Source organism: Ursus arctos, unplaced genomic scaffold (genome assembly GCF_023065955.2).
Source record: "Ursus arctos isolate Adak ecotype North America unplaced genomic scaffold, UrsArc2.0 scaffold_19, whole genome shotgun sequence".
Taxonomy (NCBI): domain Eukaryota; kingdom Metazoa; phylum Chordata; class Mammalia; order Carnivora; family Ursidae; genus Ursus; species Ursus arctos.
In genome coordinates this window covers 46,703,060-46,720,541 of record NW_026622863.1, presented here as the reverse complement: position 1 = coordinate 46,720,541, position 17,482 = coordinate 46,703,060, and the positions used below count along the sequence as shown (strand labels likewise).

General features: G+C 56.3%; 1 protein-coding gene across 1 annotated transcript; it reads left to right on the top strand.

The window, feature by feature from the left end:
• Nucleotides 1–394: 394 nt before the first annotated feature.
• KCNN4 (potassium calcium-activated channel subfamily N member 4) lies at nucleotides 395–16,062 on the top strand. The gene is made up of 10 exons (XM_026482143.4): nucleotides 395–474; nucleotides 3,684–3,892; nucleotides 6,905–7,000; nucleotides 8,227–8,654; nucleotides 10,443–10,578; nucleotides 12,691–12,801; nucleotides 12,954–13,072; nucleotides 13,416–13,485; nucleotides 14,680–14,847; nucleotides 15,268–16,062. The coding sequence occupies exons 2-9, from the start codon at nucleotides 3,734–3,736 to the stop codon at nucleotides 14,842–14,844; spliced, it is 1,284 nt and encodes a 427-aa protein (XP_026337928.1). The 5' UTR covers nucleotides 395–474; nucleotides 3,684–3,733; the 3' UTR covers nucleotides 14,845–14,847; nucleotides 15,268–16,062.
• The last annotated feature ends 1,420 nt before the right edge of the window (nucleotides 16,063–17,482 follow it).

Sequence of the window (17,482 nt, the reverse complement as noted above, 5' to 3'; positions counted from 1 at the left end):
CAGCCCCTCCTCCCTCAGACCCAGCGGTCCACGCCCCCAGCCCCTCCTCCCTCAGACCCAGGGGTCCAGGCCCCCAGCCCCTCCTCCCTCAGACCCAGGGGTCCAGGCCCCCAGCCCCTCCTCCCTCAGACCCAGGAGTCCAGGTCTCCAGCCCCTCCTCCCTCAGACCTAGGAGTCCACACCCCCAGTCCCCTCCTCCCCTCAAAATCCCATGCAGCCGCCCACCCCCTCCTCTGAGGGGGCAACCTAGGCAGCAAGGTCCTCTGGTGTTCCTCCTCCCTCTCTTTTACAGAGACCCCTCTCCCTCTCCACTCCCCCCTTCAGGGTTGGGACCAAGGGCTGAGTCACAGGAAGCTCTGGGGCCCTGAGTCACCCCCACCCCCTGGCTCAGCCCCTCCCTGGGCTGGAGGGAGCTGGCTCTGGAGCGGTGTGTCCTACCGACTGACCCCCACATCCCAGAACTTCCGTTTGGAGGCAAGTGCCTTTCCCACTGTGACCCCATTGCTGCCCACCCTGGCCTCTCCCATGGCCAGACTTCGCTCCGTTTTTCTCTCTTAGTTGTGGTCTCTTTGGAGACAAAACTTCTGTCTGCTCTAACTTCCATGTCCTGATCCGGGCGTCTGCTTTCCCTTCACCTCCACGCCTCTTCTCTCCACCTCTTTGATTTTTTCAAGTTCTCTCCCCACTCCGTCTCTCTCCCTGCCTGGCTGCACCCCTGGGGTCTCTCTGTTCCCCCCACCCCAACAGTTTTCACTAGGGCCCCGGCACTGAGGCACGGGCGGTGCAGGGGCTGGGGCTGGAGGTCTCCGTTCCGAGGCCTCTGACTCGGGCGGCCGCAGCCTGTGTCTCTGGCCTCTTGCCCCTGAGTGGGGCTGGTGGAACTAGAAAGGGCAAGGCTGCCCCCAGCTGCGCTGGTGGATGGAAGAGAGCAACTGAGGCAGAGACAAGCATGGAGAGGTCCAGAGAGAGAGGCAGAACCAGAGACAGAGAGACAGAGAGAGGCCCAAAGGGAAGTCTGGAGGCAGGCGGACAGGGAGAGAGAGAAACTGAGTCACAGGCAGAGACAGAGAGACCTAGAGTCAGCAAGAGGCAGGGACAGAGAGAGAGCACAGAGATGGAGACAGAGGAATGGTGACAGGGAGAGAGGATGAAATAGAAAAACAGGGGGACACAAAGATGGAGACAGAGACAGAGAAGCTAAGAGAGACACAGAGACACAAAGAGGCTGAGAAACACAGAGCCAGAGAGAGAGAAATGGAAAGAGACACATGGACGGAGAGAGTCAGAGATACTGAGAGACAGAGCCGGAAGAGAAACAGGTCAAGAAACAGGGGAGAGAAGAAGAGAGACAGGGAAAGGCAGAGAAAGAGCTAAAGAGAGCACAGACCCCGAGGCTTCCAGAGCAGGAGAGACTGAGGGAGGAGTCCGAGGTAAGGCCCGAGAACAGAAGAGGGAGGAGGAGAGGTGCAGAGAGACTGGTGCCAGGCCACAAGGCTGGCGGGTAGCAGGGGGGCCCCCAGCTGCAGCCTCAGGAGTGCCCGGCGGCAGCGTTTTCTCCCAGCGGGCACGTGCGTGGTGTCTGGGTGTGCCCGGGTGTGTCTCCGTCACTCTCCCGCCGTGTCTCACCCAGAGTGGGAATCACATGTGTGCCATGGAGCGGGCGGGGCACCAGCACGGGTTGTGTTTTTGTCACTGGGCGTGTCTGTGTGTGCGGTTTGGTGTCTCTGGGTGTGTCTGCATGGGCTGTGTTGGTGTGTTGCCAGACATGTCTGTGCGTGAGTGTCTCGTTTCCCTGTGGCTGGCGGGTCCATGTTCCTGCATGACATACGACATGGGAGGGAGAGGGGTTGTGTCTGTGAGCTCCCTCTAGAGTGGCTGTGTCTCAGAGGTCAGTGTGGGAGGTGTTTTGTGTTACCAGGCCGGTGTCTCCCCTGGGTTTGGATCTGTGTCCCGACGTATGGCACACAGACCCATGTGTTACCCCTGTGCTGCTGCACGCGGTGACATTGCACATTGCGTGTCACTCTGGGAGTCGCGGTGCATCACCCTGCATTGCATTTGCTGTTTTGTACATCACAGTGTGTTGTGTCTCTGAATGTGTATTGTTTGTGCAAAGGCGAGCTATTGTTCAGAGATGTGACCCTCTGTGTCATGCCCAGGGGTGAGTCCATTTGGGGGGCCTCTCCTTTGCCTGCGGAGAACACAGCCTGGGTGCCCACACTCAGAGCATGTTGTGTTTGTGTGGCTGTGTATTACACCACACCGGAGGGTATCCCGGGTGTTGTGCGTGGTGTTGTTGCAGGCCTAGGTGTTGGCTGTGTCAGTGGGTCACACCTGATTTATGTGATACGTGGTGTTCAGAAAAGGCTGTGTTGGGAAATACTGTGGCAGTGTGTTTTGTGTCATTCTGTGTTTGTGCATTACTCTGCATATGCTGTTTGTGTGGCCACGCATGTTGGAGTATATCGTGTGCCAGGCATGGTGGGCGTGGTTCAGGTGTGGCTTATCAGTCAGAGAAGATGTTGCATTTGGGCATCAGGGTCCATGTACCTTGTGGCCCCCCCCCCGCCCCCTGGGGTACCATTCTAGGTCGTGTCCTCTGTGATGCACCAAAATATATCAGACTGTCTTACTTTGTGCCGTTTGGGTTTCCGTATGTGTCGCTGTGCATTGTGGGTGTCTACAGGTGTCCGTTCACACTGCTCTGACCAAACGTGTGAATGGCTCTGGGTGCTGGGGCATGTTGTATGTCATGGTGAGTCTGTATGTGCTGTGAATCATTCTCCGAGCATATATATTTGACTTGCCATGTGCCACGATGTGTCTCCGTGTGCATTTCGCTGTGTGCTGGGTGCTTGAGGACTGCCATGGTGTGTGTCCCCAAATGTTGTGTGTCTGCACATGTCAGGCGCCACTCCACAGCTGTATCACGTTTGGGACGCTGTTAGCATACAGTCCACACAGCTGTGTTGAGTGTGGCACGTGGGTGTCACTAAGTAACATGTTGTGTGTCTGAGGAACCATTGGTATGTGTTGTGTTAATGTAGCAGTAGAGTCTGGGGGTGGCTGCTTGTGCAAAAGGACGTTGTACCAGTTTCGATTGCAGTTTTTGTGCCTGTGTGTGGACAGTTTGGGTGGTCATGGGCGCCACGGGGCACTGCCTGCCGTGCTGAGTGCCGGCGTGTGTCACACCATCTGTGTGGTGTCTGGGTGTGGCTGTGGGTTGCCGAGCTCATCGGGAGCTGTGAGTCACTCACTGTCGGTTGTGTTGTGTGCCTCATGTGTGTTCGGTTCCGTCTCCGGCCATGCTGTGTGTGAGGGTTTATCACCCGGTGTCTTGTGGTGTCTGGGTGTGGCTGAGTTTAGGTGTGTATTACCAAGTGCAGACCGTTGTGTGTGACACAATCTATTGTGTGCCAGTATGTGTCTTTATCCACGTGGATGCACGCCTCTTCCTTGCTCTGCCCCAAGACACACCCCAGTCCCTCCTTAGGCTGAGAAGGGAGGTTGGGGAGCCTCCCCTCTGCCCAAGGGCCACGCCAGCCCCTCCCTGCCCTGCCCAGCCGTCACCACCCCCAGAGGGCACAGACTCTCTCTGTGCCTCAAAGCAAGAGCCCCAGAGCGAGGAGCAGAGCAGGCCGAGGACCTGCAAGCCACAGTGGCTGCCCTTTGTGTGCTGCGAGGTGGGGGACCCTGGGCAGGAAGCTGGCTGAGCCCCAAGACCGCAGGGGCCATGGGCGGGGAGCTGGTGCCAGGCCTGGGGGCCCTACAGCGGCGAAAGCGGCTGCTGGAGCAGGAGAAGTGGCTGGCTGGCTGGGCACTAGCGCTGGCGGGAATTGGCATCGGACTCATGGTACTACACGCCGAGATGCTATGGTTCGGAGGGTGCCCGGTGAGTGGGGCTCTTATCCTGGGCAATGGGAGGCTGGGGGCTGAGACTCCTGGGTCTGAGGGAGGAGGGAGCGGAAGGTCGGGATCCCTAAGTGTGAGGGAGGAGGGGCTGGGGACCTGGAGTCCTAAGTCTGAGGGGGAAGGACCTGGGGGCCTGAACCCCTAAATCTGAGGGTGGAGGAGCTGGGGGTCTGCGCTCCTGGGTCTGAAGGAGGAGGGAGCTGAGGGTCTGGACTCCTGGGACGCAAGGGAGGTAAATGCTCAGGGCTCTTTCTGCAAAAGGAAGGGAACAGGGGTCACGGTGTTTCAGTCTTTGAAGGTTTGCATTGGGACATCTGCAGGTCCGGGACCCCTGGAGGCCAGGGGATGGCTGATCAGATCCTCCAATCTCCCAAGAACAGATCAGGGGAGAGGTAGCCCCAGGTTCAGTGAAGGGAGCGTGGGGAGAAAGACTAACTTCTTCCAAGTAGGCGGCAGCTCCTTGGTCCTTATCTAAACTCAGGTTTACGCAGTGCCTCAGCAGCAAAGGGCAGAGACCAAAAAGGCAGAGACCAAAAAACCTAGCTGGGGTGGGGGTGGGAAACGGAAAACAAGCCCCTGCCCCTCCCACGTCCATCATTCCCAGCCTCCCCAGGGTCTGCATGTTATTTAGTCTGGGGTATAGTGGAGAAGTAGGTGCACAGTGGCTTGGACTCCTAGGTCCCGGGGGAGGGGGCTGGGACCCCAGGCCTCTAGGTCTGAAGGAGGTTTAGAGCGTCTTTGGGGGAAGGGGGCCTGACCGAGGATAGTGTGAGTGGGGAGGAAAAGGACAGGTGGGGCCAGGACAGGTCTGAACAGGCTCTCGGCACATTCCAGCCTCCGTCTGGGCAGCAATGGGGCAGATGGAGGACAGGGGTCAGAATCAGTGGATTAAGGACAGAACAGAGTTGCTTAACCGGAAAGGAGGGGCTTGGAGAACTGTCTAGGGTAAGGGATGTGGAATTGGGCTGTCTGGGGGGGGGGGGGCGGCATTGACGTGAGGACTGGGTTGGGGGGCATTCCTGGAGGAAGGAGGCTCAGGCTTGTATTTGGGGGCGGCGGAGGAGGGCAGTTCTGAAGTGACCAGGAGCCACATGGAGGGTCAGGGCAGGCCAGCTTCCTCTGGCCGGGCAGCCGAGGCCAGGGCAGCGGGCACAGAGGGGGTGGGGCCACCGAAGCCCATGCCAACAGGAAGCATGGCCAGGGCCTACCCGCCGCTCCCACGCTTCAGCACCCCGCCCAGCAGGGGAGGTGGGGACGTGAGCTCCCGGCAGATGGGAAGGGACAGGGGGTCTTTCCTACCCCACTCCCTCTCTCCCCCTTCTCACCTCTCATTTCTTCCTTCCCTCTGCCATCTGCCAGGATGCTGCCTCCAGCAGCTGGACTCTGGGGAAGCTGCTGCAGCTTTCTGAGCCTCAGTTTCCCCATCTGTAAACTGGGGGTGAGGGTTGAGCTGCATGACCCTAAGGGTCCTCCTCAGCCCCCTTTCTACTTGTGCCTCAACAACATCCATGCCTCCTCCCCACCTCATTCTCAGTCTTAGGAGCTCATTTTGCAGGGACCCAGACACCTGCTCCCCGGGGGGAGGGGCTGGAAGAGAGGCAGGTGCCCAACTGGGGGAGTGCAGGGGAACAAGATGGAGATAGCAGCAGCAGGGGGGGAGGGGTGGGGAGAGACTGTGACTGGAGACAGAGACACACAGAGATGGAGACGATGCAGGAAGAGACAGAAGTACAGCCGCAGAGAAAGAGCTCCCCAAGTTGAGATACACACAGAGAGATGGAAAGTCTGACAGAAACAGAGACCCTCAGACATAAATAGAGATGGAAACAGAAGCATCCCCAGAGACAGGGAAATTTCAGAGACCGAGTCAGGGATTTGGGGGAAGAGGAACCAGCCAAGTAGAGAGAAGTGGGTGCAGTGTGGACAGAGGGTATGTCTGGTGAAGTGGAGTTTGGGACAAACTAAAGAAAGACAGGAGAACCAGGGAGCCTTAGAAGAATGAAGGGGTAGGGGAGGGCTATGAACAACAGCACCATTGTTCAGGGAGGGGTGGGGGGGCAGGTCCCCTGGGGCAGGAAACTGGCCCTCTTCCCCTGCACAGAGGTGGGGCCCTGGCGGGGCCAGGGGAGCTGGCAGACATCTGCAGAGAAACAGGTGCTAAACTCAGGATGGGAGCCCAGGTGGATCCCTCTCCCTGACAACACTCCTCCTAGGGAATCCAGCAGTCCCAGTCCCCCCTAAACCTCCCCTTCCAGAATTCTAGATCTCTCCAAGGTATTGCCACACAAAGAGAGGGCAAAAAATCTCTCTGTGGTTTCTGGAGGCCATGTGCTTCCGGCCAGATCTGCCCTGGGCTTAGAGCCAGGAGAGAGGGCAAGGGGAAGGAGACACAGGGGCAAGGACTCAGGGACCTTCCTCAGAGCTGGGGCTGGGGTCTCAGGGACCCAGTGCCCTGGATTGGGTGGGGGGTGGGAGGGTGTCACTCACTCCTTGGGTATCGGGTGATCATTCTAGGCTGCTTGGGGAATTGGGAAGGTGTTAGGACCTTCTAGGGCAGGTTGCTTTCTAGGGCTGAACCAGCTGTGTGGTCAGGGAAGGGAGGGGGGACTTTCTAGAGGCCAGATGTCTGTTTCTAGACCTCCCCACTTCCCCACCCCCTAACCAAGGAACTGTTTTTGGTGGGGAAGGGGATGAGGGAATTAAAAAGGGCTGTGAGTCACAAGGTCTCCCCTCAGGTGTGGATCATAGGAGAATGGCTGAAGAGGAGGGAACACACTGGCTATCAGGCTGGGAAGGAAGAGGGCACTCTCCCTAGGGACTAGATGATCGTTTTGAGAGTTCCCCAAAACTGAGGCACGGGGTGGGACCAGGTTTGAGGTGGGGAGAGACAGGGGGATGGGTGGAGGAGGCCAGGAAATTGGGAATTGAGAAGGGATAGCATTATGGGAGGAAGGTGGAGGGGACTGACCCCTTTTTCTGTCCCTCCCAACAGTGGGCGCTCTACCTGTTCCTGGTTAAATGCATGATCAGCATTTCCACCTTCTTGCTCCTTTGTCTTATCGTGGCCTTTCACGCCAAAGAGGTCCAGGTAGGGCAGGCCCCACCCCTGGGCCCCTTCCTTGCTCCCCCCAGCCCCCACCACTCCCTGTCAGCTCACACTTTCCACCCTTCTCCTCCTCCTGGTCTGAGTAATGAGGTTTCTCCACCCTGAGATTGGTCCACACCCTCACCCACCGAGATGAGAATAACCACAGATAGACAGACTGAGCCTCCTGGAGCAATCCAGTCCCGTGCTCCACCTGCAGCCCTGTCTCCCAGTGGATGCCCATGGATGCTGAGAGTTCCCACCCCCAGGCAGCTTCACTCCAGGCCCAGCCCCCCAGATCTCTGTCCTCCATCCCTGAGGCCTCACCTATTCCAGTCCCAAGCAACCTGAAATCCACGTTATGCGCCTGAAGGTCCTTCCCTACTCCCGAGCTCCCCATCTCTGTGCCAATCACCCCCCTCCCATGTCATGTCTCACCCAGACACTCAACTCTCCACTGGAGCTCTCCCTTCATCCCATCCCCCACATCCCTAGATCCTGTTGCCTTTACCCCTTCCCCCTTCACCCCATCCCCCAAAACCTTCGTATATAAAATGGGGGTTTCCCATCATGTGCAGTAATTCCCCCTGCGGTGCCTGCTCAGTAAAAAGTACACATCATCGTTCATAGCAGTCATTCAAACAGTTAAGTGGCCTGGATTTGTAGCTCAGCTGTGCAGCTACACCTGAGAGACCTGGGCCTCAGTTTCTGCATCTGTAAAATGGGGGTAAAAATACTTACAATTTCACTGTGTTGTGAGCATTTCCTGAGTCATAACACGTAAAGGAGATAGACAGAGCAGTGCCTGGCCCATTCAAAGTGCCCTGTAATCGTTCGCTATTGTCATTGCCAATGCCATGCGGTTTTCAGTTAGTTACTACCCCCACCCCCAGAAACAGGAGGAGGAGATGGCTCTGTGCATGTGGGCTGTAAGCTTCAGGAAGGCAGGGCTTTCTGCTCTGTGCACCTGTATCTTCACTATATAGAACAATGTGGAGTACACAGGATATTCTGGAAGTGGGCTGAAACTGAGGCGGAGGGGGTGAGGAACAAAGTGCAGAGACGTCCTCCTCAAGGTCCTGGCCCCACTCCTCTCCACCTTCCCCAACCCTGCCCGCCCTAACCGCCCCGGCCCCCGATGGGCACGCCCCCCTTATCTCCCGGCTCTGGCAGGCGGCGGCCGCCTGACCTTCGTGTGACCCCCTCCCCCATCTGTCCCCTCCCCGCAGTTGTTCATGACCGACAACGGGCTCCGGGACTGGCGCGTGGCGCTGACCGGGCGGCAGGCGGCGCAGATCGTGCTGGAGCTGGCTGTGTGCGGGCTGCACCCAGCGCCGGTGCGGGGTCCGCCGTGCGCCCAGGGCTTGGGGTCCCGGCCCGCGGCGACGCAGTCCTGGCCGGGCTTCCTGGATGAGGGGGAGGCACTGCTGTCCCTGGCCATGCTGCTGCGCCTCTACCTGGTGCCCCGCGCCGTCCTCCTGCGCAGCGGCGTCTTGCTCAACGCGTCGTACCGCAGCATCGGCGCCCTCAACCAGGTCCGCTTCCGCCACTGGTTCGTGGCCAAGCTGTACATGAACACGCACCCCGGTCGCCTGCTGCTCTGCCTCACGCTTGGCCTCTGGCTCACCACCGCCTGGGTGCTGTCGGTGGCCGAGAGGTGAGGGTGCTGGGGGTGAGCGGTGGGGGTACCTAGCGCACCTGGAGGAGCCGCTCACAGCCACAGCTGCCCTGGAAGGTGGAACCGCTTGGGCCCCTTTGGGGCAAAGCAGAGGAGAAAGCTGTTTGTCCACACTCATCCACTGGGGTGGCTGGAACCAAGGGCCCAGCTCTGGCCCTTCCTCCGCTGGCAGCCACCAGTCTCCAAAGACACACACAGACCCTAGCAGGCCCTTCCCTTCCCGCTTCCACCCCCGTCCTGCCTCAGGGTTCGGGGCACCTGTTCTTTCTCTAAACCCAGGTACTGGGGCCTGGCCAAAGGTTGCAACTGCCTCCTGGAGGACGTTGACACCTCTTCTGAATTAGCACAGATGCACTGTAGGTGCTCCCCATGATCCTGGGACGGTGGTGATTTGGGGCTGCTCCGGAAGGGCATTTCCTGCAGGGAATGGTTACAGGATTCCAGGCTGCCTGCTGGACAGACCGGAGGCTGGGCCTCAAGTTCTCTCTCTTACAGATAAAGAAAGTGATGGTAATCTTAGCCAGTGGGTCTTAAAGTGTGGTTCCAGGACTGGAAGCATCACCTGGGAACTTGCTGCAAATCCAAATTCTCAGGCCCTACCAAATCCAAAACTCTGGCAGCTGGGGGTCCAGCAAACTGTTTTCACAGGGGATTCTGACCCCGGCTCAAGTTTGGGAACCTCTGGTTTAGTATATCTGGCAAAGGATTCTTGAGGGGAAGTGGGGAATGACAAGAACTGGCTTTAGATCCTTCTCTCTGACCCTCTGTTTCTACATCTGTAAAATGGGTGTCACATTTCACCATCTTGGAAGTCTCCCCGGCATTTCCAGTCTTTCACAATTTTAAACTCATTCATCTTGTAGGATCTCAGTTTTCCTCCCACCATGTTTCTCCTCTGAAAAATACGAGGGTGGGCAGGGGGGTCAAATTTCTAAACCCCAAGGCAGAAGTCCTCAAACTTGAATGTACTTCTGGATGAGGGGAGTCGGGCTTAACAGTGCAAATTCAGTCCCCACCTCCAGACACTAGTGTAGCGGGTCTGACGTGTCTGGAGCCTCACGAATGAAGCTTTCCCTGCTGACCCTGATGCAAGGGGTCTGTGGGGTCAAGTTTAGACATATCAGGATTTTCCATCCCTTCCATGGCTGGAACTCAATGCCCTTCTATGAAGTGAGGGAAGGGAGGGCAGGGTCCTGCCTTTTTAGTCTTGACAGGACCCCTGTGGGCCATAGAGCATCTTTATGGACATTAGAAAAAGGCACCCCTGCCTGGCCCAATTGGTGGAGTGTGCGACTCTTGATCTTGGGGTTGTGAGTTTGAGCCCCATGTTGGGTGTAGAGATTACTTTAAAAAAGTAATAAAATCTTTAAAAAAGAAAAAGAAATTAAGAGAAAAAGGCGCCCCTTCCCTCTGGGTGGATGCAATCCCTGCCAGAGTGTGACAACTGGACTTTGGGCTGGGTTTCTGCCCCCTCTCAACCCCTCAACCACGCACTCTGAGAGCCAGCAGTCCTGGTAGCCAGGCTAAAACCAAACAGGCTTTGGAATTGGCTGGAACCAGGTTCGAATGCCACAGCCCAGAGTGGCTGAGCCTATCCTGCCCAGCTCACACAGCAGAGAGGAAGCCAGGCAGGCTCTCCAAAGCCCAGAACGGACTGACTTTTTCTCTGAGTGCTCCTGGGGACTGTAGGTGCGTTAGGAAGGAGAGATTAGACATCACAGGAACCCCTGGGGTAGGGTTTGAGAACTAAGCCATCCTTCCCCACAGGCAGGCCGTTAATGCCACCGGACACCTTTCAGACACACTGTGGCTGATCCCCATCACATTCCTGACCATTGGCTATGGAGATGTGGTGCCAGGCACCATGTGGGGCAAGATTGTCTGTCTCTGCACTGGAGTCATGGTGAGTACAGACCCCTCAAGGACCCCACCCATACCCCCCACTGCTCATCCCCTGGGCCCAAGGAAATCATGGAGCCAACAAACGCACTCAAGGACACCACCCCCAAGAAACTTGGGTGTCTGGACACCCCACAGCCCCATTTCCTTTCAAAATCCAGGAATCCATCTCCTAAGTCCTCGTTTTCTTTGGAACCTAAGACCCTAGGCCTCACCGTCCTCAGGAACACAGGCCCCTGACTTCCCAGCCCCATTGCCTTCCAGAATCCAGGAATCCAGCCCTGAGCCTCATGAAGGCTCAGATATCTTGCCCCTCACTCCCACTACCTTCTCAACTGTCTAGGATACAGGCCCGTTTTCCTAGCTCTAGGCTCCTCCAGGACCCAGGAACCCAGTCACCAGCCTCCATTAAGGCTTCATCAAAAGCATGCCTGTGGGGTCAGGCTGCCTGGCTTCAAATCCTGCTTCTGCCACTTCCAAGCTGGGATCAAGCTATAATCTCCCAGTTTCCTCATCTATAAAAGGGGGATGCTGATACTAGTGTACTCCTCATGGGGTTCCTGAGATTAATTAAACCACGTGAAGGGTCTCAGCACCCAGCACATAGGAAATACTCAGTAAATAGGTCAAGGGGTGGGGGTGGGAAGGCTGTTATTTGTAACCAGTCCCAAGCATCCAGCTGCCCCGACTCCAGCTCATGTCAAGGATGAGGCAGAGCCTACCCAGAGTCAAGCCTCCTGAATCCAGACATCTACCACCTTCCCTTCCTAGACCCAGGCATCCAGTTCCCCCGACCTAGCCCCTATCCTCATCCAGGACCCAGCACCCAAGGCCTTGGCTTTACCTCCCCATGAGATCTGGCTCCCCCCCACCCCAGGGACTCAGGCTGCCAGCCCCCAGCCCTGATGTTGTCCCAGAAAGGACATGCTACATTTCCACTAGTGATGGATGGGGTGACAGGGAAGTGTGATCCCCTTCCCACAGATGTGAGTCTTTGGGATCAAGAAAGAGGGGCAGAGATTCAGCCAGGGAAACACTCTCCAAGGGCCAGGGATCCTCAGGGCTGCCTGGAACCTCCTCCCTCATTTGACAGGAGAAACAGACCTAGAGAGATCAGGTGATCTGTGCTTGACCTCACAGCCCAACTCCTGGCAGGGAGGTTCCCCGGCACAACGGAATAATCATAACTAACTTTATCGAGTACATACTCCGTGCCAGCCTCTGCTCTGAACACTTCCTGGGTGTTAACTTAAGGAATCCAGAGTGATACTGTGAGGGCATGCCCCTTTTACAGGGAAGAAAGTGAATAACGTGCTCAGACCTGGGCTTGGAACACAAGCGGTCCTGGAGACAGTGTTTGTAACTAGTAAACTGTTCAGTTTTCATGAGCTGAGACACAGCTTGGGGAAGGGGAAGACTTCAGAAGAAAATTCACCGTAACTCAAGGAAGACTAGCAGGTGCCACCGAGCAGCTGATGGATCAGAGGCCTTGGGAGAAGTGGGGGAGTGTTCAGGCCAAGATGCTTGGGCAGCTGAGGGAGAATGAGGCCAGGCTGAGTTGTCTGGAGGAGAGGCCTAGACCTTGGGAGGCTCTGAAAGCAAGGGTAAGAAGTTTGGGGCAGTGGGAGCCTAGATTAGGGTAACGGGGCAGGGTCATAATTGTTAGATCTCCCTGGGGTCCGGGTCAGGAGATGGTCCAGGAGGGAAGGGACAGGGCCAGAACTGGGCAGAAGCCCCAGAGGTGGAAGGAGGAGGAGGGACACCTTTGGTGACGGCCAACTGGGTGTGAGCAGTGGGGAGGAAGGGCTCCTGCAGGAGCCCAAGCTCTGCCTCTCACCCAGAATCAGCCCTTCTCCCCTTCTCCAATCATACCTTTAACGAAAGAGGGCATTCTGGTAGTATAAACACTACACACGCAAGTGGGACTCAGACACATGCCTCTGATTCTAGCTCTACCCTCAGGGCTGTGGGACCCTAGTTCCCCTCTCTGGGCCTGCTCATCTGTCAACCAGGGGTGGTCTTGCCTGCCTTCTGTGGCTGTTGGGAGGGTTCAGGGAGGAAGTCTGTGGCACAGGAGTCCCACAGCCCTCTGTCATAGTGTCTGCTGTGCCCACAGGGGGTCTGCTGCACAGCCCTGCTGGTGGCCGTGGTGGCCCGGAAGCTGGAGTTTAATAAGGCAGAGAAGCACGTGCACAACTTCATGATGGACATCCAGTACGCCAAAGAGGTGAGGCTGGGCATGCGGCACCCACAGCACACGCCTCCCTCAGCCCAGGAGTCCCTCCCCCTCCTCCCTGAGACCAGGGAGTCCAGACACCGTCCCCTCCTCCTCCCAGAGCCCTAGGGGTCTGCCTCCACTGACACTGTGCCCACCCCCAGATGAAGGAATCAGCTGCCCGAGTGCTGCAAGAGGCCTGGATGTTTTACAAACACACACGCAGGAAGGACCGTGGAGCTGCCCGCAGGCACCAGCGCAGGCTGCTAGCCGCCATCAACAGGTGAGGGCCTCTCTGTGCACATCTCCTCCTTTCTGCCTGGTGTGCGTGAGCGAATGCGAGTGTGTGCCCAGGTCAGGACACCCACGTGTGGGCTCAGGGAACAGATGTCCACTGGACCTCACAGTGACTCCGTCTCTGAAGATCTGTGTTGTACGTCTGTGTCTGTGGGTCCAAGCCTCTCTGTGTGTGGGTCAGGCTAACTGGGGCTCTACCTAAGAGGTGGGCTCAGGGGTGCTTCAGCTCGGGCAAGGCTTCCTCACTGGACCGCGTCTATGTGAGTCTCTCCTCCCCTTCTCCCCTCCCCAAGCTGGGGTCACTTCTGACCTCCTGCTTCTTCCCACAGGTTCCGCCAGGTGCGGCTGAAACACAGAAAGCTCCGCGAACAAGTGAACTCCATGGTGGACATCTCCAAGGTACCGGGACCCTGCGGGAGGAGGTCTGAAAGAGAAGGGAGGCCGGGGCAGCTGGTAGGGACATCTGGCCCCAGCATAGCGAACACTGGCAGGGGTCTGGCACACACACACATGCGCACTCGACAAAGGTTTGTGGTTGAATGAATGATGTGATGATTTCCTCAACTCATGGCGGGGACCGATTCCTTTTAAACTTAAGAAAGGAAGGAAGGAGGAAAGGAAGGAAGGAAGGAAGGGAGGGAGGGAGGGAGGGAGGGAGGGAGGGAGGGAGGGAGGGAGGGAGGAATTGCACAAAGAACTCCAGTGTTTTGTTTTACATTATTTTTATTGTCGAGTTAATGTGGACGGATATAAAATTCCTTCCAACTATGACTTTTAGACAACAATAAAACCAAAGCAAATATACAAACCAAGTTCAAACACAAATGGCAAAACCAGTAAAATGCAAATTAATCATACTGACACAGATGGGGCACATTGTTTCGGTAAAAGTCAATCTCTGCTGTTATTGCAAAGAGGGGCCCAGGGCAGTAGGGGCCTCCGTGCTGGGCAGGCTTGCCCAGCTGAAGCTGACTCAGCTTGCCCTTCTGCTGGGACCACTTGATTGAGCCAGGGCTTGGGGACGGTGATGTCACACCCGTCCACTTGGCTCACAGCGCCTTTTGCTTATCAAGAGGCCTTTGCTTTTTCTCATTAGCCCGAGACAATTCAAACAGTGGCCCTTGGCACCAATGCCATGGCAAGCACAGTCACAGATGCAGGCCCCTACACTGCAAGGCAGATCTCAGTGGGGAGGTGGGGGCCTAGATCTGCCCAAATTGGCAGGAAGATTATCTAGCCCCAAACTGAGAATTCAAGAATTCTCACAGAAAGCTCACACACCCTCAAGGATGAAGCTGTGAATCCTAGTTTGAGAAGGTAATGAAAGGGCATTTTAAAGTCATTCATCAGTTCCACAAACACTTAGTGAGCACCTAGGCTCTTTGAACTAGGCCTTACTCTAGGTGCTGCCTTGGGCACGTCATTTAACTGCTCCAGGCCCGTTTCCAGATTTGTAAAACCAGGAACGGAATTCTCACTCCCCACACTTTTAAGAGGATTTAAACCATGTGTGAAAAGCACTGAGCCAAGCAGCTGGGATAAGGAGAAAGTCAACCTCAGCCTGCTGATACCTCCGACCCCCTCTCTGCCCAGATGCACATGATCCTGTGTGACTTGCAGTTGGGTCTAAGCAGCTCACATCAGGCCCTGGAGAAGCGGATGGATGCACTGGCAGGGAAGCTGGACACCCTGACTGAGCTGCTTAGCACTGCCCTGGGATCGAGACAGCTTCCAGAACCAAGCCAGGAGGCCACGTAGCTGGTGAGGCAGCTGGGACTCGGGCAGAAAAACATCCTGGAGAAAGGGTGCCTGTGGATAGCACCCCATACGGCTAAGTGAGGAGGGGATGGCCTTGGAGACAATGCTGTTCTTTCTCTTCTGCTCTGCCTGTCTGGAGGAAAGGACTCTAAGTTTGGGACTGGAGTGGCAGGGGAGGAAGGAGACAGCCCTTCTCCCCTTTGCTGACCCTCAATACCCTCTCCCTTTCTTTGCGTGGTCTGTCTGCCTGTCCCTGGGCATATTCCCAGTCTCTGTCCGAATGCCCAGTCTCTTGGTAGCAGGTACACCCACCCTCTTCCTCTTTCGTCCACTGATGTCTGTCTGTCTTCACCTCAGTGTCCCTGCTCTTGCTCTCCCTCTGGTTTCTGGCCTATCTATCCATCTCTCTGCTTCTCTCCCCAGGATGCATGGAGGAAGAATCAAGCGACTTTCCCCAGGATTGAGGTGGAGGACATTGTCCCTGCTACTCCTCACCCAGCCCTACGAATAAAGCACCTCAAGTGCAAGGACCAAAGGGGCCCCACCCTAGGGTGGGCTCACTCACTGACTGCTGCTGGAGGAGACACTGGCTCAAGGAGAAAGACTGTGGCCACACACACACACCCAAACCCCTGCCCCAAATGGGAAAATAGTCACTACTACCCCACATAGCCTGGACAAAACATCCTTACTATGCTGCTATGGATGACCTCCAGCTTTCAGTTAGAAGTGGAGGTGCCTGGGGGCTGAGACTCCTGGGTCCCAGAGGAGGAGGGGACTGGGGGCCCAGAGTCCAGGATCCTGGGGTGCCTTAGCTACCACTGGATAGCGGAGCTAAAGGAACCAGGCCTGAGGCTGAGAGGTGGCAGGAGGCAGCGCCCCCTGGTGGAAGAGCAAGGAGGACACAGTTTTCCAGAGCTGCAGAGAATATCTGGTGGGGAGGTGGGCAGGGGGCACAGCTCACCAGTCTCTGCTCTCAACTTTGTAATAAACGTTCAACAAAGCCAGAAAAGCTGGTGTTTCTTTCTAAACATATGTACACTCCCAACAGGCAGGTCGTCCAGTGGAAGGCCCTTGTCCTGTCCATTTCCCGATCTATAAAGCAGACACCTCCTCTAAGTCCCCTCCCAGCTCCGTAGGCCACGATGCCCTCAATAGCCTTCACCCTAAAAGCAAGGGCTTCAAATCCAGGATTTGGCTCATGGTCCAAAGCCTAGCTCTGCCATCTACTGGCTGTGTGACTTTGGGCAAGTGGCTTCACCTCTCTGAACACTTTACCTCACCTCTAAAATGGGCCCACCTTCCCATGGAACTGCTGTGAAGAAGGAAACAGAGAGTGGCACAGAGGGTCGGATATTTAGTAAGAACCAAACATGCGAGAGAGATAGCTGATCATCTTTATTATTGCTATTGATTTTCAAACACAATGCACAGCTGCTCTTTCTTCTCCTGCCCTCCCCCCTCCCCCGAGTCATCTCACCAGAACCTAGATGACTACTCATCCATCAGGAGACTAACAAGAACCCCAAACCACTCCACATACTCATTTCATTATCTGGTAAGACTCAGACAGGAAAGGGGAAGGGGCTGGCACTTCTGGAGGTCCTACTGTGTGCTCCCTTTCTGTAAATCAGCATGACCACTTTCCACCTGCTCCACCTCATCGTAAAGATACAGAAACTGAGGTTTCAAGAGGTGCCAGGCCTGGAGGCTGGGAATCTGGCTGCAGGCCCCTGATTCACACCCAGCCTGCCCTGCGGCTAAGCCCTCCTTCTGCCCTGTCTGGGGTGAGTCAGAGGCAGAGTGGCCTTGGACCTCTAACTGAGGTTTCACTTCCCACAGTGGCTTCATTCTACTTTGAGAGGCTGATTCATCCTTGCTTCCTTCGATTTGCGGGGAAGCCCGGGCTGAGAGTCATCCTTTTCTGCTGAGCTATCTTTGGATTTCCCTCCAAATCCACAGATAGCCTCATGCCTCGGCCCTGAGAGCTAAACTGGGGCTTGCACCACCCACTGCCACAGACTGCCCTTCCTCTGGACGCCGGCCCACCTGGGCGTAAAGGAGACAGGAACTAGATGGGATCTCTGATGACATTTCCAACACCCTCCCTCTGCAGGAAGCTCTCCTCGCAGTGTTGCCAGATCCCCTACCAGACTCAGTCCTCCTAGTCACACCCTACTGCTCCGGCACACTCCTTCAGGCCTCAGCTTGGATGTCCCCTTCTCTAGGAAGCCCTTTCTGAAGCCCTCACGGCCCTGTGAATCTGTCTCTACCACCATATTTTTTTTTAAGATTTCTTTACTTGACACAGAGAAAGCACAAGCAGGGGGAGCAGCAGAGGGAGGAGGAGGAGGAACAGGCTCCCCACTGAGCAGGAAGCCCGATATGGGGCTCGATCCCAGGACCCTGGGATCATGACCTGAGCCGAAGGCAGACGCTTAACCGACCAAGCCACCCAGGCGCTCCTCTATCACAATATTTTTTGAGCCCAGCACCATGCTAAGTCCTTTATATATAAAGGACCTCACAAAATCTCCAAAAAGGAGGCGAAGTGGGTATTGTGGCCTCGTTCTACACACAAGGTAACCAAGGCAGAGAGAGAATCAAGAAACCTGCCCACAGTCACAGCAGAGGTGGG